Source organism: Mixophyes fleayi, chromosome 2, assembly GCF_038048845.1.
Source record: "Mixophyes fleayi isolate aMixFle1 chromosome 2, aMixFle1.hap1, whole genome shotgun sequence".
Taxonomy (NCBI): domain Eukaryota; kingdom Metazoa; phylum Chordata; class Amphibia; order Anura; family Limnodynastidae; genus Mixophyes; species Mixophyes fleayi.
Window position 1 is genome coordinate 284,985,135 of NC_134403.1, and position 26,262 is coordinate 285,011,396.

General features: G+C 40.3%; 1 protein-coding gene across 2 annotated transcripts in view; it reads right to left on the reverse strand.

Annotated features, from left to right (window-relative positions):
- The window catches only part of AMPD1 (adenosine monophosphate deaminase 1), a 74,292-nt gene that overhangs the window by 22,472 nt on the left and 25,558 nt on the right, over positions 1 to 26,262 (reverse strand). For both annotated transcript variants that reach the window (XM_075196299.1, XM_075196298.1), the window contains 5 exons: positions 23,507 to 23,663; positions 15,826 to 15,991; positions 8,607 to 8,826; positions 7,764 to 7,893; positions 5,722 to 5,916 (listed from right to left, as the gene is read on the reverse strand). In XM_075196299.1, the coding sequence (XP_075052400.1) occupies positions 5,722 to 5,916; positions 7,764 to 7,893; positions 8,607 to 8,826; positions 15,826 to 15,991; positions 23,507 to 23,663 (868 nt within the window). The remainder of the gene's footprint in view (positions 1 to 5,721; positions 5,917 to 7,763; positions 7,894 to 8,606; positions 8,827 to 15,825; positions 15,992 to 23,506; positions 23,664 to 26,262) is intronic.

Below are 26,262 nucleotides of genomic sequence, written 5' to 3' on the forward strand. Positions count from 1 at the left end.
CATTTTCACATGAATATTAAAAAAAAAAAAAAAAGTACTGAAAATTACAGGTTTAATTTATTGTTACTACAAGAGATAAGTGCTGAGGGTATTTAGAAATCTTTCATTAAATGTTTTTTTAATTTATTTATAATAATAATAAAGACCTTACCCCATGCAAGTGTGTAGCTGAGCTGCACCGGTTTACTGATGCAGTTGTCAGTGTGGAGTTCAGTGCCTATTTTGTAGGTTAAAAGTGTGCAGAACGGTGGCTGCTAGATTAGGAAGAGCTGTCATGTCACACAGTGTAGCACTATTGGAACTTTTTCAAGTCCTAGGTAGCAGTAGGGTTATGGGGTATGGAATTGCAGAATAAACAGATATTATTCAGGTCACACAATGAAGTGGTGGTTGATGTTTTAAACTTTTGCTGCAAAATCACCTCCAATATTATTATTATTATTATTTATTTATAAGATGCCACAGATTCCATAGCATTAGATACTGAAACAAGTAACAAATAGATTAGGTAATACACATAAGTTGCACAGATGAGTGTGAGTAATGCTATGGGACTCACACAAAGTGAAGCAAAAGATATAACAGGATGTACAAGGAAGTCAGACAGTAGACAGACATGGGACAATAGGTAGAGAGAACCCTGCCCACAAGAGCTTGCATTTTAAAGGCAGGGATGGTGAGAGACAGAAGGAGCAACTGGGAGAAAATGGAGATGGCAGGCGAGGAAGAGGAGGTGATGGATAAGATGGTTAAGAGGTGGTAGGATAGGCGAGCTTGAAAAGGTGAGTTTTCAGTGAGTGTTTGAAGGACTGAAGGTTGGGGGAGTGTTGAGAGAGGTAGGGTAGGGAGTTTCAAAGAATAGGGGCAGCACGGCAGAAGTCTTGGAGGCAAGCATGGGAGGAGGTAATGAGAGGTGAATTGAAGTTGAGGTCAGGGACAGAGTGGAGTGGCCGGGTAGGTATGTACCTCGAGACAAGGTCTAAGGGGGAGAAGTGTTGGTAAGGACCTTGTAAGTGAGGGTAAGGAGCTTGAATTGAATTCTGAAATGGATAGGGAGCCAATGAAGGGATTTATAAGTAGTGGAGGAGGAAGAACAAGAGAGAAAGATGAGATTGGCTGCAGCATTCTGTATGGATTTTGGTTGCTTCCAGAGAGAGGAAGAGACATTTTTTCATGATGTTGCCTAGGAGGAAGTGGCAGAATTTGTCGAGAGACAGGATATGAGGAGTAAAGCTGAAGGCAGAGTCAAGGGGGACTCTAAGGCAGTGGGCTTGGCTGATAGGAAAGAGAGTTATTTTGTCAACCACGAGAGAGATATTGGGAGGGATAGCAACATTGGCAGGAGGAAAGATGATGAGCTCGGACTTGGAAATGTTGAGTTTTTCGAAAGGCATCCAGGTAGTTACAGCCGAGAGACAGCTAGATACTTAGGTTAGGAAGGTGGGAGAGATTTCAGGGGATGAAATATAGATTTGCGTGTCCTCAGCATAGAGGTGGTATTGGAGGCCAAATGATTAAATAAGTTCACTGAGAGAGGTGGTGTAGAGAGAGAAGAGCAGAGTGCCAAGGGCAGAGCCTTGGGGGACTCCAATTGAAAAAGATAGAGGGGGGAAAAAGAGTCGGAAGCAGAGAGGCTAAAAGAGTGGCCAGAAAGGTAGGAGGCAAACAAGGAGGGTGCTGTTTTGTGAAGGCCTAGGGAGTGAAGGGTGGTGAGTAGAAGAGAATGATCAACAGTGTCAAAAGCAGAAGAGAGTTCGAGGAGTATGAGAAGGGAGAAGTGACCCTTGGACTTAGCTGAGAGTAAGTCGTTTGTTACTTTAGCAAAGGCAGTTACAGTTGAGTGAAGGAAGACTGGCTGGAGAGTTCAAAGAAGAGAGTGGGAAGAGAGAAAGTGGGTGAGATAAATTTGAGAGTTTTAGAAGAAAAGGGAAGCAGAGATATGGGGTGATAGTTGGAGAGAGAGGATGGGTCAAAGGAGGATTTCTTAAGAAAAGGGGAGATGAGAGCATGCTTGAAGGGCAAGGGGAAGATACCAGTGGAGAGAGAGAGGATAAAGAGGTGATCAAGGTGACGACAGGTATTGGCATAGAGAAAGCTAAGGAACTAGGAAACGACAGGTCAAGAGGACAGGTTGCAGAAGAAGTGGAGGAGAGAAGAGTGAGGATCTCAGGCACAGTTACAGGAGGGTAGGAGCCAAGGGTGGCAGAGTGAGTGATAGAGAAATCGGGTGAGGGGAGGTGAGTCTGGCGAGAACAGATATCATTATGGATAGAGTCAGTTTTTGTCTTTGAAGTAGGTGGCAAGTTGAGAGCAGTAATGGATAAGGGGGAACGCATTAGAGAATTATTGGTAGCAAAGAGGCATTGGGATTTATTGTGCAGGGAGGAAATGAGGGATGTGACATAGGTTTGTCTGGAAAAAGAGAGAGCTGAATAGTAGGAGGAAAGAATGAAATTAAAGTGGATGAACTTAGCAATGGAACAGGATTTCCTCCATTGGTGTTCAGGGGAGAGAGAGCACTTTTGGAGTAGACGAGTAAGAGAGGAGTGCCAGGGTTGGGGTTTAGACTGGTGAAGACAAAGTGGGTTGGCTGGGGCTGCAGTATCAAAGGCAACAGAGAGTGTTGAGTTATAAAGAGAGACAGCGGTGGTGGGACACGTTACAGAAGAAATGGGAGTGAGGGGTGGCTCGAGGGAGGACGCAAAGATGTTAGGGTTAATGCTTTTGATGGGTCGCTGCATGCAGTAGTGCCATTGTTATGGACTTTAGCATTGAGATGTTTAAAGTGGAACATCTGGGGGAGAGTTGGGCACATTCCAGGGGTAAAAAAGAAATTGCAGATGCGCTATCTAGTTTTAATATTACAAAATTTCGCATCTTGGCTCAGATGTGTCGCCTTACAGATGCCAAAGCGTTGAGCCTGTCCAGCCCTCTATGACACAAAATACTTGGACTGCCTATTACAAGCACTGGGATGCCTTGATGGCCTAGATTTGGAAACAATTCATATTATAGCTAAGGAGCAGCTCTTCTTGGAGATGAGAGTAAGTGAGTATGTGACCAGCCCAGAATAGTATCCTGGCAGGTATTTCATTTTGCTTTCAGTCTCTAGGCTGGCCAGTTGTGACAAATGACCTTAACATTATAAGGATGTTGACGCGTTGGAATAGGATCTCTGTGGCCCCAGATGCCAGACGACCTATTACACTAAAGCTACAAGAGTTGATTACCAATAGCCTTCAAAGAGTGTGCTGGTCTCAATTTAACAAAATTATTTTATACTGCTTTTGTGCTGGCATTCTATGGGGCCATGCAAGGAAGTCAGTTAGTTAGCCCCAATAGAAGGGAGACCTGCAGTGCTGGATGTGAATGATATCCAGTTAAATAAAGGAGATTAAATCCTTGTTATGAGGAGTTCTAAGATTAATCTTCTAGAGAACGGGAGATGGATCAAGTTGATAAAGCTTCATGAACCTGCTATATGCCCTTTAACAAGGTTGCATAGGTGACCAAGAGTGCCTGGACTTTTATTCGTTCATTGATTTAATAAAAGTTGACGCCATACATTTGAGTACTCATTAATTTTGTACAGGCGCAGTAGGCATATGTGGAGCAGCCATTAGGGGTAAAGGCAGATGGAGATCCAACAGGTACCCGCTATGTATATCGCCATAAAACATTAATGGTTCTTGAGCTGTTTGATAATCTTCATATGTTTCTTTAAAACAAAAAATAAAAAAAAATAAAGACGAGTGGATAATGGGCTGAGTGTGAGGATGGGAATCACATGGCAGAAGGCATAAAGAATGTCAAGTCGGTCAAACATTTTTTTAGGTTAAGAAGACATTAATGTTAAAATATATTATAATGTTCAAAATGAATAATAACCACTAGTTTGCCATCTTAAGAAAGACTGAGGATGGGGTTGAAGTTTATCAAATGGAATGTGTATCTTAAGTGTGGTTACTCATGATGTTGAATAACAGAGCAGTTGTCACACCTGGGGATCTGTCTGTACCCGGACTGGGTTGTGTCTCTGGAGCTGAACTGGTGCCTACGTGTCCAAAGCTGGCTGGCTTGATTATGTTCCTTTGCATTGAAGTGAAAGGACTGGTACAGATGGTGGTTGCTGTGAGGAAACTAAAGAAACTGAGTGGCACTGGAGACTGGCAGGTAGTCAAGAATAATAGGATGGTGATCAGATTAGAAAAGGTGACCAGGCAGGAACCGGAATGCTGGACTAGACTGGAAGCGGATTACTGGACCAGACTGAAGACTGATAGAAATGACTGAGTCGACTGCAGACTGCTGGAAACCAGGTTGGCATCTAAAGAATCAACATTGCACTGACAACAGATTAGGGCTCCAGGAAGTCCTTTTATAGTAACTGCTATCCGCTGATTGGAGGCTGTGATCAGCTGAGCTGAAGCAGTACTCTCACTGGCTGAGAGGGATCAGGTGACTGATTCCAAGATGGTAGCTCCCATGCACTGGTTTTGAATGGAACTCTGGAGTGGAGACTGCTATTCCCTGATTGGAGGCTGTGGTCAGCTGAACTGGAGCAGCACTCTGACTGGCTGAGAGGGAGCAGGTGACTGAATCCAAGATGGTGAGACCTAGGCACTGGTCTTGGAGGGAAGGCAGACACGACACTCTACAGGGAGACATGAGACCAGCAGAGCCTGTGGACTGCAGGAATAGCTTAGAAAGACAGAGGAGGGATAAGTGACAGGACCTAAGAGTCTGGTGCATTTCAGCAGTGTTTTATAGGTGCATACCCCATCAAGGTATGGATATGTGGAAACTCCTACATCTATTGAGCTGAATTAAGGGCAGCAAAAAAAGCTACTGGGGTAAAACCTGGGACTCAACTTTAAGCAAGTGGAGCTGATGTGGTTAGAGATAAAATTCATGCGGTGGGCCCAGGTGATCTACATTTACAAAACTCTTCAAGAGAAGGCCAGACTTGTATGTAATTACACTGCATGAAGGTGGTAATGACGTGTAATATCAAATCCTTAGAATTAGAGAATGCCACATGCTGTGACCTTGTTCAGATTATTAGACAAGATCACAGCATATATTTGGTATATATATATATGGTGGTGTAGTCTGAGATGTGCAATTCTTGGTATGGAGACAGGTCACTAACATAAAGGCAGTAAACCTGAGCCTTGAAAAGGCAAATAAGAGAGTGTCTGGTTTACTGGGCATGATGGGGGTTTTACCATCATACATTGGAAATGTAAGACAAAACAACCAGGTTGTATATGCTAGATGGAGTGCGTTTATCAGGCATTGGCATAGCAATATTTTGTTTGTGCATACAGGAAGCAGTGGAAAGAGCCATTGAGTGGCTTAGGAGCAGAGACCAATTTTAGAAGTAAAATTGAGCTCTTGTTGCATTAAGGGGAGGCGGCTTGATGTTGTCCCCATTTGAGGTGACGCTATACCATATATTTATGTGAGTTTGGGGGGAAACCTGGAATTGGCTAGATAGCAGTCCTAGAAGTGTTTTCTGCCCACAGCTTGGGTTATTATACCCTGGTTTGGTTTTTGTTTTTGTTTTTAAGTTTCATACATTTATGTGCAGAAGTTTTATTGGCCCTCAAGTCAGAATGTATGCATCAGTGACTCTAATGCTTGTCACAAACATGAAAAATGAGAAGCAAACATGAAAAGTGCCACATAGTATAAGAATTTGTATGTGTGAATACTTACAGCATGGACATCTAGAGAATCTACTGTCAGGTCATAGGGGTGAAGTTTCAGCTTTTCAAACACTTGTTTTAAGGTCATCTGGTTGCCCTTTGCGTTATAAACCACACGTTCTGAATCCACCCTGTAAGTCTTCTTAATGAAGCGTAGAAGGTGCTTCTGGTTCATGCAGGCTGCAGCGTGGATATGAGTGTCTACCTTTAAAAAGGTACATGACCATGTTTAGTGTGCACACAATTGTCGAAATATCTCATTTATGTTTGGTCAATAAAGTGTTTCAAATTAGCTTTTTTTTTTTGTCTAAGAACATTTTAAATGAGTACTTAAAACTACTTTGGGGCTAAAAACCTATGATGTTCCACTGATCCTGTATCATCCCCTACTGGGCATTCAAAAATACTACAGCATCTATTTATAGTGGCTGAAGTCATATCATACACAATTTTAAGCCATGTTCTATAAACACAGAAACTAGGAATATAATCAACATTGATAATAGAAATATGCTCAATACCAAGGATAGGACAATAATGCTGAGTGTAGCAATATGCGCAATACCAAGGGTAGAATGTTTAGCAATACTGCTGCAAGGAATATGTTTACTACCTTGGCTTGTAATATATTCAACACTAAATCTAAGGATATGTTAAATTTTAAGAGTAAGATTATTATTAACACAGATGATAGGAATATACTGAATACTTAAACTAGGAATATAAGCAACACTAAGATAAGGAATATACTTGAAACAAATGGTAGCATTATTATGAATACTGAAGCTAGGAATGCTATTGATACTGAGGCTAGGAATAGTCTCAATACTGACACTAGAGTTATTATCAATACTGTGGCTAGTAATGTGCTTGGTGCTGACGCTAGGCTTATTATCACTGTGGAAAACAAGAATACTCAATATTATGGCTGGGACTTTCTTTAATACTTCCATTCTCCAGTGTATTCCTGTGTACATTTCTTTATATTGTGCTGATAATACTTGTGCAAAAAGATTTAGTGTCATTTTATTTTAAATATAGAACTAGTTTTTACCATTCCTGAGAAGACTGCATGTCGTGAACATAGAGAACTTACAGTTATTTATAAGGGTTAACCCATCACATAATTGTGGGAAATAAGGCCTAAATCATAACTGCAGTATAAATATGGTATCAAACGAATCCATTGATAAGTTGAGCTACTAAAGTGTAAAATGTGAAGCCAGAGAGTCTGTTGTGTGTGTATTTGGTGGCTCTGCACATCCCAGTGTTAGAAGATAGCAGTGTCACCTGTTGAAGCTTCAAAGGGCCCTGCGGTGAGCTATATCCTGACACGTTAGTTTTTTGGACACCTGAATAGACTTTGTGGAGCCATTCACAGCTTGACAAACTTGCAGACAAAGGCAGCATTTGAAGACTGCCTTTGTCAGTCTGTAGGTATATAGAAAGATGAACCTCAAAGAAAATGTCTTCTTAGTTCATATTTTGGGAAATCTGTGTGCCACTCCATACTGAGGAGCAGAAATCAAACCAGGTACTGGCGGTATCAGGAGATAGCTATAATAACATGTCTTTGGGAAAGGTATGTCACATTATCATAATTCCATCATGTTTGGTATTTAACGAATCCATTAGCCTGTTAATAAGAATATAGCTCGACCAAGTTAATCCTTTGAATGCCGGTGTGTGATTTGTTAACACATTTGACTAACAAGTCTAGTGTTTGCTTGCATTTACATTTGTGTAACAGTCTGGAGGTTTGACGAGTTAACCCTTTGATTAGTGGTGTGGGCTTTGCTAACCTGTGTGTAGCCACAAGCCTTGTGTGCCAGTGAGGGACTGTATATCAGTGTCCTATTGCCCATATTCAATTGGTGGTGGCAAACCTGAAGAGTGTGAGGATGTGATAGTGCTGTGTGAGGACAATTCAGTAGGTCTATAACCTGTGTGATAGGTAGAGAGAGACTTGAGTGCTGGAATCGTGTGTAACCTCAAACAGTAAACATCCAAAGTCACGGAAGCTGGGAGCGTGTTTGTGACACTACACATTACCTTTCTGCAGTTGTAAAAATCTCGGTGTGGGTTATTTTTCAGCTCTTTCAATTCATCCATCTCATTCAACATTTCATGGACCTTGTATTTAGATGACAAAAACTTCAGACGCCGATGGGTGTATGTCTTACTGCAAGCAAATGTTTGTAACTTAGGTTTCACATTAAAATCATAGTATATACACTATGGGCCTGATCATTAGTGCTCTTATCTTGTGCAAAAGTTAAGATGCTTATTTTAAGAAGAAAAACGGGGAGATAAGAGTGAAGTTAAGATGGATTTTCATCTTAACTTAAGAAATTCTTCACTTACGCAGTGGATTTTGCTTCTTATCTCCCTTTTCTGAGCATGCACAGAGTGGATTTGCTTAAGATAAGCAAAAAACGGCAGATAAGATCACTAATGAATCAGGCCCTACATGTTAAATTTTCTAAGAAAAAAGCTGCTCTAAATTTCACAAAAGTCTGGTATTTATGTAGGTTTTCTTGTGCAGTTTCAAAGTATTTCAGGCAGCATTTTAAGAGAGGTGGCTGATACCTCTTTACATGTAAGAAGCACATTATGCCCTCTCTGCTAGTGGTTTATAGGGGAGAGCAGCTACTCCAATTTCTGCAAAGCCTTGCAAAGAAACATGTAGCTCTGGCAAGTGAAAATAAAACAAGTGGAGGTCAATAAAGATAAATGTGATTGCTCAGGAATTTCCAACTCAAACTGTATACAGCTAAGGGTAGCATCCTAATTTGTTTCTGTTCGTTAAACAGCAAAACAATAGGCAGGAAATGGTAGCAAGACAAAAAAGCAATGGCTAGCTAGAAATATAGCTCCAGGGTCAGTTATACTTACACAGGTCCTTGCGCAATAAGCATAATTAAAAAGTTCATGTCATCCACAAATACACGAATATCTGGGTAGTTGAGATTTTTAGGTTTTTTGTTGTTCAGTGCATCATTGTCTGGGTAGACATAAATCACACCGTCTTTCATCTCTGACTTGTATCCAAGGTCAGCAGGAAGGTTATCCGTTCTGAAAGGGTCTTCTCCCTTTTGTGGTGGTGGGTTGAACGCTGTAAAAGTAGGAAGGAAATTAAGTGTTGCTTGTGGCTGCATTGGTTTATGCTCTGATTTAAGGTATTTGAATCACAAGATTTGGTTGAAAAGGACTAATAAGCTTTATCGACAACACAGTGGATGTGGTTGTATAGATGTGTGTTCATATATGCATTGTGGTAATGGTCACCAGGATAAGACTTGTCCAACAGGGAAATGCACAGACAGAGTTAATGATCCTGCTGTTACCTTGAGAAAAAAGTTTACACACAGGTGCATGACATGGGTATGCTTGCTGTGGTGTGTGTTTGTGAATAAAAGGATTGTGGGTTCTGGTGGGCATGGCTTCCCATGCCGACTAGCAGCCGGATAATAGGTAGGGCTTGTGGGAGTAGTTAGTGTGTCAGGAAACCGTGGAATCTGTAACGTTTGTGTTATGCTGTTTTATGCTGGAATAAGAGAGCAACTGCTTAAGAAGCCTGGAGTAAAGAGACTGTTATTTGGTCATTTCCACAGTATTTATTATAGTGTAGTAAACAGGGGCGCTCACCATAAATGTATTAAGAAGTTCCATCCTGGAATAGATTTCATCTCAATAACTGAATGAAGCGTGTGACCAGGAGATCTACTCAAGTTTGTGAATAAATAGCATAATATGCACACTAAAGTCGCTCTGGTTTCTTTCAAATTAGAGATGGTCACTGACCCCCGTGTTTTGGTTTTGGATTCGGTTTTGGATCTGGATTACCGTCGTGTTTTGGTTTTGGTTTTGGTTTTGCAAAACCGCCATTGCGTGTTTTGGTTTTGGTTTTGGTTTTGTTTGGTTTTGTTTTGCAATTTGTTATAAAAATTACATTTATTGGTGCTAAAATAACATAATTTAGGTATTATTTTGTAGCTACATTATTATTAACCTCAGTAACACTAATTTCCAGTCATTTTTTATTCAATTTTGAACACCTCCTATGTCACAATATGATTTTCATACACTTGAAAAGAAAAATTGCTGCAGTTCTTGCCAGTGATAACAAAAAGGCCATTGTCATGCCTGGGCATAAGACCAAAAATCCACCTCTTAAGTGTGGAATTATTTTTACACGAATCCTGGCAAGAGTTGTCTATCCATTTGTAACATTTTGAAAGCCACACTCAGTAGAGGTAGGGACCTTAACCATCTGGGATCCTCATCCATGTTTCGTCATTTTTCAGCGAGTTATTGGCAAACTGTTGGGAAAATCAGAAACTTTGGTTAAAAAAAAATTAACAACAAGCATTCCAGCATAATCTACCTCCCTTCTCTCATCTACATCCCAGCACCTGCAATCTTCCCCCCCAACAATTGGCAAGTAAACAATCCTCTGCAAGAGGAAGCAAGAATGAAACCTGTCACCCAGTCGCAAAGCGGATCACAGACGCCCTGGGTACTATGCTAGCGTTAGATCTGTGTCCAATGTCCACTATTAATACAGTTGGTTTAAGACATTTAATTGAGGTGTTATGTCCCTGTTAGCAAATGTCATCACTATACCATTTTACTAGAAAAGCTTATTCTCTCCTGTACCGGAAAGTTCCTAAAAATGTCATTATTGGGTGACAAAATGGTATTCTACCCACTGTACACTTAACCACAGATATGTGTACAAGCGGAACTGGGCAAACAAAAGATTATATGACTGTGAAAGCCCACTGGGTTGGTCTTTCGCCTTCCCCAGCATGGACAGCAGCAGCATGTACCCAGGTGCATCACATTTTTGAGAAGTAGGCTACTCTGTGTATCAGCAGCTTCACTAAGAGGCATACAGCTGACAAACTGTTCCAAAAACTAAGGGATGTCATTGAAAGATGGCTAATCCTGCTTGGAGTCTCCTGAGGATATGTCATTTCTGATTACGACCCCAATATTGGTCCAGCATTACAGCGGGGCTGAATTCCATCACATTTCCTGTTTTGCACACACTATCAACTTGGTGTTACAGAACTTTTGAAAAATGACATGCAGGAGATGCTGTTTGTGTCCATAAACATTTAGGGTCAATTTGTGGTTTCTGCAACAGCATGTAGGAGAATACAGCAGCTGCAAGAAGACTAGCATTTGAGGGGAATATACTTTAGTCCAGCGAAGTAGTTACCTGTGAAGAAAGTGCAGACACAGTTAGCTTGAGTCAAGTGATTGCCTTAATAATAGATTTTGAAAAGGTGCTACATAAAATTATAGTGTGCAATAAAACAAAGTAAATGTGCTAACTATATTTTAATTGTAGATGAAATACTTAATTTTCTTTGCAAGGATCCCAGACTTATCAACATCTTGTTGGGACGTCTTCTCCTTCAGTTTCTCTGGCAACTGCTTGTAATAAAAGAAATTGCTTTCCCAAGACACCCAGTGGTGATGCAGATGAGTCCGCTAAACATTTTGATATTTGCTGTGCTGTAAAAGAATTGCCCAAAAACCGTGACAGCTCTGCCCTAAAATCAACTAGTCATTCCCTTTGGAAGGCCATTATCAGCAATTACATCATACTACACAGACTTCTATGATATTGGGATATTGGGATGAATTAGTATTGTTGGAGGAAGATTATCACTAAACCCTGCCACCTCTCCAGTTTCGCAATGAGCTATGGTACAATAAAATGTAACTGCAGATTTAGACCAAGACTGTCAGCCCTATTATTTCTATTTCAGCAATTACAATTAGCAATGGAGCAATGGAGCTCTTCTCTTTGGGTGTTACCTATATAACGCAGCACAATTTGCCTGCAAATTCTACAGACAAGCCTGCTTGTCTTCCTCTCCATCAATGACTCTTAGCAATTGAGCACTCGTCTTTGGGTGTATATTACACCCAAACATTATTAGTGAAAATTATGAAAAATACAGTTTAATCCCTGATAGGCCCTCCACCATCCTTTGCATGTTAATAGTAGGATTGGTTGGAATTATGGTCAAGGTCACACATTTTTTTGACAAATCCTTCAAACCAGCCCAGATGTCAAACTGTTGTGGTCTGCCCCCTGCGTCATCCCTGCTTGTGTTTGGAAAGTGCATATTGGTGCCAGAACCTCACATGCCAGAACTGCTCCCACTGGTGCCACACTGCTGCAGGACTTACACAATCAACCGCATCCTCATCGTCGGATACCCAAATCTCCCCCACATCCTCTTCTAAAGACAAAGTGTCATCCTCACTTGGTGTATCACCGGCTACACTCGGGCTGTTCAGGCACACATCAGCAGAACTGCTGAAAGGGCCCTTCTTTATGGGTAGACTAACAGAATGGTCACGATTAGACATCCCACTGTTGGATGGACTCTCCACAGGGATTGTTGTCATTTGTGAATCAGAGCAAATATTCTCCTGTAATGCCTCACTGTTATCTTGCAGCTCGGCTTTGACGCGTAACAGTAGTTGTGCACCAATTGTAGGCTGGGTAACTTTTTGGGATCTGCCACTAATAGCCAAAGGTGAAGGCCTCATTCTCTCTTTGCCACTGCGTGTGTAGAATGGCATGCTTGCAATTTTTTTTTTATCGTCACTTAACTTTTGCTCAGTTACACTTCTTTTTCGCTTCAATACAGTAAAATTTTTTTGGGTTTTTGTTTTTTGCACTAATTTGAAAACACTCTGTTGTTTGACATCGCCTTGGCCAGATGACGTACTGGGAACACTAACATCAGGACTGGTGACAGAACCTGGTTGCTCATTTAGATCATATGTGGACTGCTTTGAATCCATTCTGAGCGCAAACCACTGGGGAGTGCTAAAAATTATTTAGTAGATTCTGCTGACAGTTATGACTTTTGACAGCCAGAAATATTAATGCACAATTAGGGAGGACACCCCAAAAACACTGAGGTGTGCTACAAATTATTTAGTAGATACTGCTGACAGATATGACTTTTGACAGCCAGAAATATTAATGCACAATTAGGGAGGACACCCCAAAAACACTGAGGTGTGCTACAAATTATTGAGTAGATACTGCTGACAGATATGACTTTTGACAGCCAGAAATATTAATGCACAATTAGGGAGGACACCCCAAAAACACTGAGGAGTGCTAAAAATTATTGAGTAGATACTGCTGACAGATATGACTTTTGACAGCCAGAAATATTAATGCACAATTAGGGAGGACACCCCAAAAACACTGAGGTGTGCTACAAATTATTGAGTAGATACTGCTGACAGATATGACTTTTGACAGCCAGAAATATTAATGCACAATTAGGGAGGACACCCCAAAAACACTGAGGAGTGCTAAAAATTATTGAGTAGATACTGCTGACAGATATGACTTTTGACAGCCAGAAATATTAATGCACAATTAGGGAGGACACCCCAAAAACACTGAGGTGTGCTACAAATTATTGAGTAGATACTGCTGACAGATATGACTTTTGACAGCCAGAAATATTAATGCACAATTAGGGAGGACACCCCAAAAACACTGAGGAGTGCTAAAAATTATTGAGTAGATACTGCTGACAGATATGACTTTTGACAGCCAGAAATATTAATGCACAATTAGGGAGGACACCCCAAAAACACTGAGGTGTGCTACAAATTATTGAGTAGATACTGCTGACAGATATGACTTTTGACAGCCAGAAATATTAATGCACAATTAGGGAGGACACCCCAAAAACACTGAGGTGTGCTACAAATTATTTAGTAGATACTGCTGACAGATATGACTTTTGACAGCCAGAAATATTAATGCACAATTAGGGAGGACACCCCAAAAACACTGAGGAGTGCTAAAAATTATTGAGTAGATACTGCTGACAGATATGACTTTTGACAGCCAGAAATATTAATGCACAATTAGGGAGGACACCCCAAAAACACTGAGGTGTGCTACAAATTATTGAGTAGATACTGCTGACAGATATGACTTTTGACAGCCAGAAATATTAATGCACAATTAGGGAGGACACCCCAAAAACACTGAGGAGTGCTAAAAATTATTGAGTAGATACTGCTGACAGATATGACTTTTGACAGCCAGAAATATTAATGCACAATTAGGGAGGACACCCCAAAAACACTGAGGAGTGCTAAAAATTATTGAGTAGATACTGCTGACAGATATGACTTTTGACAGCCAGAAATATTAATGCACAATTAGGGAGGACACCCCAAAAACACTGAGGTGTGCTACAAATTATTTAGTAGATACTGCTGACAGATATGACTTTTGACAGCCAGAAATATTAATGCACAATTATGGGGGACACCCCAAAAGCGCTGGGGAGTGCCAAATATGAAGAAAAAATAATAAACCTCTATCCTCCTCTCTGCACTAGCGATTTTGGTTAGAGCAATTGCAAGAACAATATGGTATTCTCTGTCCCTGCTCTAATTAGCCTATGACTACACCCTGCTCTCTCCCTCTGTCAAATGGCGATGGATTGCTGTGGAGGCGTGTATTTATAAAGTTGAAGTATCGCGAGAACCGAGTCCCGAGATCCGACGACGTCACAATGACGTTCGGCCTCGATTTGGATTCGGAATGGGCGGGAGAGTACCGAGCTGCTCAGCTCGGTACTCGGATACCCAAAGTTCGGGTGGGTTCGGTTCTCGGAGAACCGGACCCGCCCATCTCTATTTCAAATATTCTTCTTTATTTATTACTCAATAAAAGCCCCAGACTAAGATTAAATAGAATTCCCAATTATATAATTGATCGATAATTGATAGCTAATAAATGATGGTGCAACATAAAGTTGGCAACATATGAGCAAATCATATGAGAGGTTCAATGTTATCTGCACATAATTGTTCACAAAATCAAATGTTATGACTCCAATGCATCAGAGGGATGATAAAAAAACATGTGTAGAAAATTTCTAGCCTCAGCATATTTTATTGTAATCTCAAACATAGTCAATGATACATGCACTTACATATTCATAACTGTGTTGTCTGGGGGCAGCACGGTGGTGTAGTGGTGAGCACTGTTGCCTCACAGTACTGGGGTCATGAGTTTGATTCTTACACATGGACTTAACTGTGCGGAGTTTGTATGTTCCCCCTGTGTTTACGTGGGTTACCTCCAGGTGCTCCGGTTTCCTCCCACACTCCAAAAACATACTAGTAGGTTAATTGGCTGCTATCAAATTGACCCTAGTGTGTGTGTGTTAGGGAATTTAGACTGTAAGCTCCAAAGGGGCAGGGACTGATGTGAGTGAGTTCTCTGTGGTATTAGTGGTGCTATATAAATAATAGCTAATGATGATGTGTTCCCTCACTTTGTATGAGATAAGGTAGTTGATTGCTCAGCTGCTTTGAATAGAAAACTCCTCTGTATGTGAGTAAGGAATATTTGACACAGGATTCACGATGCATGTTTGTGTCACTACCTATAAAATAATAGACCCATGTGTTTATATATAAATTACTAAAAGCTGTTATTATTCATTGTGACTAGAGTCATAAAGGGCCAATGAACATTACAGTCATGGAGCATAAAGGTAATATACATAGTTCACTGCACTGTAGCTGTTGTTCAAATGTAAAATTTGCCTCTGCACTTTTTTACAGGAAGCTGAAAGGACAGGACATACAGCAATGATTGTTATTTACTAATAATGTTCAAAGGTGCAAATCTGCACTAAAATCATGCCAACCAATCAGTAATTATGTTTTATCTGTCTAGTATATTTACAACAATGAAAACAAATGATTTGTATTCAACATATATAATCTTCAGTGTCCTAATGGAATCTGATGGAGGTCAAAAAGCTCAGACTGCAGTCTGTTAGACTGCTGTGAGATCACTGCCCTGCCACTGTGCATGAATCTCCCAGTACACACCGGGCATTTTTGCAGAGCATGTTTGCAAGTCTGTCAGTCCCATCCTGACTGCTGTGATAGAGAACAACATCCCCTATCATGGCAACCTGCTGCAAAGGGTGGAAGACAGCATAATAGATATATTATTATTTAGTTAAATATACAGTACTCAGCTCAGTAATACATCTTTCCATTTCATCATCTGTTTTTGTTTTACCTGGGATTATCTCATCATCCTCTTTCCAGGTCCCACCTTCAATTTCACGGAGATATTGGGCTACTGTCCTTGGGAATCGTTGGATGGAATCTCTCAAGTACTTTTCTCGTATGGTCAGTGCCCGATATAGACCCTTTCCTGCCAGCTCAAAGTCATCCACAGTCACCTGTAATGCCAGTGTGTAGATGGTGAATATAGTTTCATTATGTATGCAGTCAAAAAATATTCTGCTTCTCTAGAAAAAATTGTCACAGTTTATTTTAAAACAATACTTACTGTATATATACTAGTGAGTAATAGTTTTCCTTAAATTAAAATATAAATTTTAAAGTATCATATTTCAATGTGCATATAAAGTAAATAATATTTTATGGTTTTAACCATACTGGGAATAGCTCCTAGGGGGAAGTAGCTGCCTAGGTCACAACAAAGCTTGGGAGAAATGTGCAGTACAATAAATCTTTTTTCTTAAATTCTTTAAAGTGAAGACAACGCCAGTTGCCATCATCAGGGAGAATTCCCTGATCTATGTATTAGATTCAGCCCACAAAATGGATGTGTTCACTGTGTAGATTAGGGTTAAGGTGAACCTAAAAAAATAATATGAGGGGTTGTACTGGAAGGAAGAGCAGTGCACTAGCTGTCAATATGATACCCTGGCGCAGAGCTGGATTAAGGCTCTGGCGTACCCTGGCACATTTTAGATAGGGGGACCCTATGATGTAACATAGTTATAATTTTAGGCAAATTCATCATCATCAACTATTTATTTATATACCGCCACTAATTCCACAGCGCTGTACAGAGACCTCATTCACATCAGTCTCTACCCCATTGGAGGAAACCAGAGCACCCGGAGGAAACCCACGCAAACACAGGAAGAACATACAAACTTCACACAGATAAGACCATGGCCAGGAATCAAACTCATGACCCCAGTGCTGTAAGGCAGAAGTGCTAACCACTAAACCACCATGCTGCCCACAAAAAAACAGACAATACTGTGCACACTACTGTTAGGTGCATGCAGCTCTGCCTTCATGAGCAGTACAGTGTGAAGTGGGACATGCCTCCCAACTGTCCTTGTAGTCGGAGCAATTCCTGACTAAGCGAGACAGTCACCCAAATTCTGGACTGCTCCATCAGATTCAGGACAGTTGGCAGACTGTCCTGCACCCTTCTACCTGTTCTTGTCGCTTTCACTATCTGCGGGTACTGGTGTCTTTAGCTCAGTGGCTACTTGTCTGGATCATGGAATGTTGGATTCCCTATTTGTAAAAAAAAAATGGGTACATGAGATTTAGAAAACTCCAACCAACCCTGGTGTTAAATTAAATTATATAGCATTTACATTCAATAAATATATCCATTTCCCACAACCATCCCCAACATTAAATAATTCATATTCACATTTAATAAATAGCCCTCCTCCCCAAACTAAGCCCCATATTTAATTAATAGCCCCAAACCACCCCAGCATTAAATTAAAGGTCCTGTCACCTCATCTTAAATTAATAGCCCCCATTATTAAATTAAATAGCCCCACCATCACCCCACAAATAAATTAATAGCACCCACCATTAAATAATTAGCTCCGAACCACAGTCCACCATTGAATTAATAGCCTACCTCCCAACCATATTACAATAGAGACCCCTGACCCCGGCAATAAATGAATAGGTATATTTATTAAGAGTAAATGCTATTTCCTGCAACCATCACTGCCATTAGTTAATTCATATTCACATTTAATAAATAGACCTCATTATTATTACCAAACAGCCAAATATTCAATTAATAGCTCCCAAACAACCCCAGCATTAAATTAAAGGTCCAATCACCCCATCTTAAATTTATAGGCCCACTATTAAATTAAATAACCCCACCATTAATTTAAATTACCCTACCATCACTCCACAAATAAAATAGCACCCATTAAATAATTACCCCCACCTATACTCCACCATTAAATTAATAGCCTACCGCCTACATTATATTAAGACACTCCTCCCTCACACACATATTATATTAACATATCCCCCCACACACACAAACATTATATTGCGGGTTTGAAAAAGTGGGGATGTTGCCTATAGCAACCAATCAGATTCTAGCTTTCATTTATTTAGTACCTTCTACAAAATGATAGCTAGAATCTGATTGGTTGCTATAGGCAACATCCCCACTTTTTCAAACCCGCAGCTTAGTAAATTTAGCCCCGGGTCTCTCACCGATAGGAGACCACACATCAGGGGAGGGCTGGCAGACTTTAGCCCGCTGGCAAACACAGTACTGGCCCATAAGTAGCGGCCCATCCTTAAAGGGTGGTTCTTGGTACAATATATATTTATCTATATATAAAAAGGCTATTTTAGTGTTGTTTGAAGCATATATATATATATATATATATATATATATATATATATATATATATATATATAAAAAACAAGTAGGGCGCCCAATGTGTAGTATTAGATAGAAATGGGGACGATGTAATAAACTGCGTACCGTAAGGATTCCAGGATCATTTAGTATGGCAATTGTGCATTTGCTCCTGAGGAAGTCCCACGGTGTTGGGACGAAACGCGTTGAGCTATTGATTCTACTGATATTCTACTGACATCATTTCTGTACCTCATGTGAGTTTATATTACTCTTTTTATTAAATCGTTATTTTTTACTCTGACATGGCAATTCTGTTTTTGTCTGTCTGCCTATGACATCTGTCTGATTGATTACACTATGATGGACTGTTGATCCTGAGCACACATCCTGAGCACACATACGCTACTTATATAACAGGATTTCTGGTACGCAGATTTTTTGTTTCTATTTGGAGGTGTTTACCTAATATTAAGCCATTTGGTTTGTGGGCTTCCACTATTGATAGTGGTGGAGGATTCATCACAATTGGTGTTATATTATACAACCATACTAAACTATATGTGCTTTTATATATCCACATTGTCGTCATCCTGTGGGCGAGGGGGAGGTATTACCTCTGAAGAGGAACTCCTACCATACTACATGATCCTGGAATCCTTACGGTACGCAGTTTATTACATCGTCCCCATTTCTATCTAATACTACACATTGGGCGCCCTACTTGTTTTTTCTATCAACAGTTACCCCCATTTCTCCGGATTAACCATCTGGACACAAGTCATCTGTGGCAGCCGCTCTTAAATTGAGCTATATGTGTTTTTCTATTACGGGACTGATCATCTGGTACATTCTTATACCAATTATGTAAATTGGTGGTTACAGTGTGGTTGCTAGCGCCTTATTATATTGATTTTGTGCTTATATATATATATATATATATATATATATATTTATTTATGCCCAGGCCCAGAGCTGGATTAAGGCTCTGGGGGCCTGGGCACTTTAGACAGGGTAACCCCCTATGATGTAGCATGGTTATCATTTTAGACAAATACACAGCCAATACTGTGTGCACTACTGTTAGCTGCAAACAGATTTGCCTTCACGAGCAGTATACGGTGAAGCGGGACATACCTCCCAACTGTCCTAAGCGAAACAGTCACCCAAACTCGGGACTGTCCCACCAGATTCAGGACAGTTGGCAGATTGTCCTGCTCTCTCCTACCTGTTCTTGTCACTGCCACCACTTGTGGCTGCTGGTTACTTTAGCTCATTTGCTGGTTGTCTAGATCCTGGAAAAAAAATGGGTACATAAAATTTAGAAAACTCCAACTAGTCCTAGGGCTATATTTACTAAGCTGCGGGTTTGAAAAAGTGGGGATGTTGCCTATAGCAACCAATCAGATTCTAGCTATCATTTTGTAGACGGTACTAAATAAATGAAAGCTAGAATCTGATTGGTTGCTATAGGCAACATCCCCACTTTTTCAAACCCGCAGCTTAGTAAATCTAGCCCCTAGTGTTAAATTAATAGCACCCATGTTTTATAATTAGGCCTCCCTCCAGCCACAACATTAAAGTACTATTCACATTTGCTAAACATATCTCTTTCCCTCCAACCAACCCCGACATTAGATAGCAAACACAATTAATAAATAAACCTATTTCCCTCATCCAAACAGCCCCAGCAATAATTTAATTAGCATTTACATTTAACAAATATTACCATTTCCCACAACAATCACAGGCATTAAAAAATACATCACATTTAATAAATATACCTCCTTTTCCACAAACAGCCTACAACCAATAAATAGCTCCCAAACCACTCTAGTATTAAATGAAAGATCTAATTACCCTATTATAAATTCAAAGGCCCCACTATTAAATTAAATTGCCCCACCATCACCCCACAAATAATATCGCACCCAAAAATTAGCCCACCTGCAATCCACAATTAAATTAATAGCCTACCTCGCACATTATATTAAGACCTCCCCGTCCCTTCCACATTACATTCATTTACTGCCCCCCCCCCACACACACACTACAATCATTTACTGCCCCCCCCCACACACACACACACACACACACACTACAATCATTTACTGCCCCCCCCCCCCACACACACACACACTGCATTCATTTACTGGCCCCCACGCACACACAATATATTGGCCCCTCACTCACACACAATATATTGGCCCCTCATTCACACACAATATATTGGCCCCACACACACACACACAATATACAGGTCCCGTACTCATATATATACAATATGCTGACACACACACACACACACAATCACATACAATATGCTACCTCACACACACACACACAATCACATACAATATGCTGACACACACACAATCACATACAATATGCTACCTCACACACACACACACAATCACATACAATATGCTGCCACACAATCACATACAATATGCTGCCATACAAAATCACATAAATATGCTGCCACACACAATCACATACAATATGCTGACACACTCACTCACTCGCAGATGTATTAAAGTGAGATTTTATGTAAAATCGCCAGAGATGTGTTTCTGTCAAAATCGCCATTTCCAAAATCGCTAGAGGTCAAAGTCCCGACCATCTGCAGTCGTCTTCTCGTCACCCGGTTATTGCTCACACATTGGTACTTTGGGACAGAGTTTAAGGTTCGGGGTGTAAATGTATCAAGCTGAAAGTTTCCGGCGAGTTTGAAAAGTGGAGATGTTGCCTATGGCAACCATTCAGATTCTAGCTGTCATTTTGAGGAATGTTATAAATAAATGATAACTAGAATCTGATTGGTTGCTATAGGCAACATCTCCACTTTTTAAACCTACCCGATACTTGCTTATTGATACATTTACCCCCTGGAGTGGCTTTAACAGCTATCAGACATGAATATAATTACAAATATGTGGGAAGATTTCAAACATGTAGTGCTTGCAAGAAGACTTAAGAATATTTGTGGCCTAGATGAGTTCCGTAAGGAAGAGTGGGGAAAATTAACTCTCTACAGGAAATGTATGGAAGCTGGAATTTCTGTGAGTAGACTGACTGACAGGGTGATCACACTTTTATACAAGCCACATTCATTGTTCTTTAATTCGCTTTTAATCTGTTTGACACAAAGCTACATATCAAGATTGTCACACATGGTAATATCACCAGTGATTTTGTCACGTCTATGGCTGCAAAACAAGTGTGAAGCTGAAGAATATTCCGATTAGATTAATATTGGGCACTCCTGTACATACAGTCAATGGAAGACCTCTATTTGCATATGTGAGCTCATCGTCTAACAACACTTACAGGCTGCAATTGGGTGCAGAATTGGAAAGACCACTTGCTCTGAGGCCCAAATGGCTGTATCTTGCTTATTTTGACAGTCACATGTGATGTATGCACAGCAGCACAAGCATATATTTTCACTGATCCACGGGCAACACAGGGCAGCCGGGCGTGCGTCTCCAGCCTAATTAATTATCTCATTTATTAATTAAACAGTGCCTGGGGATATTTACAGGGCAAAGCCCTGATTGGCTAGTTACAGTATTTAAGGCAGGGAGGGCTTAGCTTCCCTGCCGGTTATAGCGTGGATTTTGTCTGTTGCTGACCTGCTCCTGTCCTGTTCCTGCTTTGTCCCATTTTGTCTAGTGGATACTCTGCTTGTTTATTATTGGACCTCCTGTTGTGACCTTATTGCCTTGTTCTTGGATTCTGCTGTCTTGCTGGTGACCCTGACCCTTTGGCGTGTTATTTGACCATTCTACTTGCTTGTGACCCCTGACCTCGGCTTACGTCTGACCATCCGCTACCATCTACTCAGCCTCCTCTGACCTGCCGCTGCGGTGTTGTTAACAAGCTTGCACTACGCTAGGAGTTAAGTCCTGGGGGCATCCGAGTACCTGGGAGCGCATAAAGCTCTACGGGTAAGGTGGCTGCTATAGGTGAAGAACTCTGTCATCTGTTCTGCAAGTTCGTTATCAGACCGGCAGCCTAACACTCACACAACATATTTCAGGCAGCATTTCCTAATCCTTCAGGAGTCATAATGACACTCAATCTATTTTAAGTGGGCTAATAAAATAGTAATATCATGTTCATAAAGGTCAACAGCTGACATCCATTTGTAAACTGATATCCATGTCTTGTCCATATTTCTGAAAATAGGAGACATATCCTGACACAGATCCCCACATCCCATTATAATGAGCGTTCTAGACTTGTCACGTATCCTTCATCAGTCAACTCAAATGATTAATACTGTGCCAGGCACTGCTAATTTCACAGTCACTCTATTACTTAAATTTACTGGTTGTCCTTAAATCTCATTAGGCACCACTAAAATGCCCCATGCAGCAAAGCATATGAAAAATACATCCACTTTCCCATCATGCCTTACTCAGCAGAGGCCCCTTATGACGTTATTATCCTGCAGTCTATTCACTTGCTGGGGTGGTTTGATTAACAAGTCATGTGGCAGAATTGGGGGAGGGGTAAACAGTAAAAGATGTTTTGATATCATAAGTTAAACTATCTCTTGATGTAGCCCTAACAATTATTAAAATTATAATATTTGTCATATTGTACACTATACTAATAGAATAATTTAAGCTACTATGGCTTGGTCTCAATATTAGTTATCACATTCCCTTTACATTGCCTATTCCAAATAAGTTTACTCCAAAACACCACTGCTAATAACCAGAGCTAGATTTGCATCATTTAGAGCTAGACCCTGATCTATCTACTTTTACACATAGATGTGGACCTAGGAATTTTGGTGCCATGGGTACGAAGCGTTGCAATTTTTCACCATGCCCCCTTTTCACCATGATATTTCACTCAAGCCTATGACTGTGGTATTTGTAATAGTACTATAGAAAACAGATACTAAGAATCACGCCTTCATTGTAGTTTAGATTGCAAGCAACATCGCACACACCCCATTGCAATATTTTATTATAAATTATTATTTTTTTTGCCTGCTTTTCCTCCTCCTCTTCCCCCTTCCTAATCTTTTTTCAATTTGATATTGTGCCTCTTTTCCAACTTGTTTTGCCTCCTGCCCCCACTGCCCACAACTAAGTACACCTCTGTGACACATCATAATATAATGGCACTATTCTACACAATTCATCCCTACACCAGATAAACTTCACCAGTTGATTTTCTCAGTCCCTCAGCTTAGTTGTTACTAGCATATTATATGCAGTGTGTATTCGTTTTTAATTTAACACATTTCTCAGTACATTGCGACTGTAAATGATCCCATTACCCCTGATGCATAGTCTCCTGTGATTTGCACCCTCTGGAAGTCTGGAACAGTTTTATACAGAGGAGTTGAATCTGCTGCATCTTCCACAGCAACTTGTTTCTGTTCTGCCTCAGGAACTCTGACAACAATTGTCTTCAGACGTTGCAGACGCTTCTTCCTAAAAAATTGAAATACTATCAATGCCATTATTTTGTGTCGTGAAAGAAACCGTGATCTCGTATAATTGTCTGTTTGAAACAAGGAGGTCATGTAAGGAAAGCTGTCAGGTGCCATGGCGAAAACTATCCAAAGTGATAATAATAATTATTTTCGCATACCTACCAATATTTAGAATCCCGGAAGCGGGACAAAGTAAGCACCTCTCTGATCTGCATATACTCTACCCACAAATAGACATATTTGGGTAAAACGCCACCCACTTTCCTGTTAAGTCCCACCCCTTTTGCGGCCCGTGAATCGGGATGTCCCACCAAAATCAGGACAGTTGTGAGGCATGTTATTGATTTCAGATCTCCAGCTTCTATACTGAACATGTGCAGGGCCCTGGCACATGGGTATAACAGAAAGCTTTGAGTTTCCAATTCCAAAGCCATGTCAGGAAAAAGTATTAGGTGAAAGCTTAAAATAAAAAAATAAAAGATGTTATATAAAAATATAGCAGTGGATGTACTATATGGTTTATATTATATCTACCATTCCCCTGGTCCCCAAATTATTGTTTCAATCCTCTCTTTCTGTTAATGTCAACTGGCGTTAATAGAACAGGTACTGTCTCAATAGTTGGGCAGGCTACCCCATGCAAAAGCATATACTTAAGAATTCATAAATAGGCCAGCGAGAGGGTATTTCCCCCTTTGAGTCCCCCCTGCATCTTTATGGCCAGTACAAAACAAAAGTTTTAAGAGTGTAAAATAAAAAATACAAGAAAATTTACATAAAATAATAAAATTTTAAAAAAAGCATAGCACAATATCACTGGCATCCATCTAAATCGTATCAATGGCATCCATCTAAATCGCATCTAAGCCCATCAAGGCCGCATCAAACAATTCTGTATGACACAGATATGTTTTGCATACATGTCACACACTTGTGCAGTCATGTGCAAAAGGCACACAGAATTTAAAAATAGAATCCACCATCGCAACTTTTGTCTCTCTGTCCTTGCAAAGTTTTTGAAATGCTGGCTTTTAAGCATGGTTCCTAATTGCTTAAGCGTTGGCAGATAGTAATGAATTGAGACTTGGGACTAGGAAATGATGGGCAGCACAGCGGCCATGGGTTAAATTCTGACCAGCCCAATACCTGTGTGGCGTCTACCATGTTCTCTCTATATTTGCTGGGTTTCTTCCAATGCTCCGTTTTTCTCCCACACTCCAAAGACATACTGGTAGGTTAATTGGCTTCTATCAAAAATTAACCATAGAGTGGTCATATGATAGAAAATGATTAAAGCTGTAAAGTGCTGCATTATATGTAGGCAAATAAGAGAATAATAAATCACAATCATACACTGGACAATTGGTAGTTTAAATATCCATTCATTACAATGCATTGATTAAGTGCTGCACCTGAGAGCCTGCAATTTATAATAATATATATTAATAATTATATATAATAATTGACATTAATTACACTAATTGTGGGAACAATCATGTAAAAGTATAATATATGTTATTTCCTGTTTTCCTTTGTATAAAGCTTTTTAAATAAAATGTATTTGTTCCACTTTGCTACATTTGTAAACTAAGAAATAAAAAATGCATAGTCTGGGGGGGGGAGGGGGGAATATGCGCTCCCTGTGTATGTTCAATATGCAGCTTCTTAAATCTTGATATGTAAACAAGCGCAATGATAATTTGATATCTGTTGTCTGGCAGTGTCAGGTATTTTTAATGGCAGCAATACAACCAGTCAACCTACATAAAAGTTGGTATGATCCCAGTAAATGTACATAATATAAATAAAAATAAAAATACCAAAATATTATTTTTTAATAAAAAAGCTATTCACATTTAAATCGCCCACAAAAAGTAACATTTAATCTAGTTGAAAAAGGAGCGAAACCCCTCGAGTGGTTAAAAAATTGACAAAGGTTGCACAATATTGCTGAACAGGATATTATAAGTTAAAATTGAATATCAAACTTGCCAGCTGTCCATAAAAATGGTATTAACAAGATTATCTGTAAGGTCCATTTATAATATTAGATCTGTAAGAGCAAAACTGAGTTTAGTTTCCAATTGACTTTTAACCAGTATCAAAAATTTAGTAAGACACTATTTCATACTTACCAACTTTCTGTTGGTCAAATCCGGGAGCCTGCGGAGGAGGTGGGCGTAACGGGGGGGGGCGGGGCTCCAAAATGGCGTCCTTTCGGACCCGCCCCCATGACGTAATGACTCAAAGCGCGTCATTTGACAGCGGGGGCGGGGCCAAGCGCCGCGATTCACCGGGAATCGCGGAGTTTGGGACTTAATTCTGCCCACTTCACTAGGAAGTGGGCAGATTTATCCAGATGCGGGAGATTGCCACACTCGCCCGGGAGCCCGGGAGACTCTCGCAAAATGCGGGAGTCTCCCGGACATTCCGGGAGAGTTGGCAAGTATGCACTATTTACTCATTCAAACCTCCCCATTCACCTGCCATTAGCCAAATGCTGTATCATTCTGAGAATCTGAGATCTGCTGGATACTTTCTTTTCAGACCTCCTAGTTGGTTGAAAGAATAAGAAGCCATAGGATACTAAAGAGTCT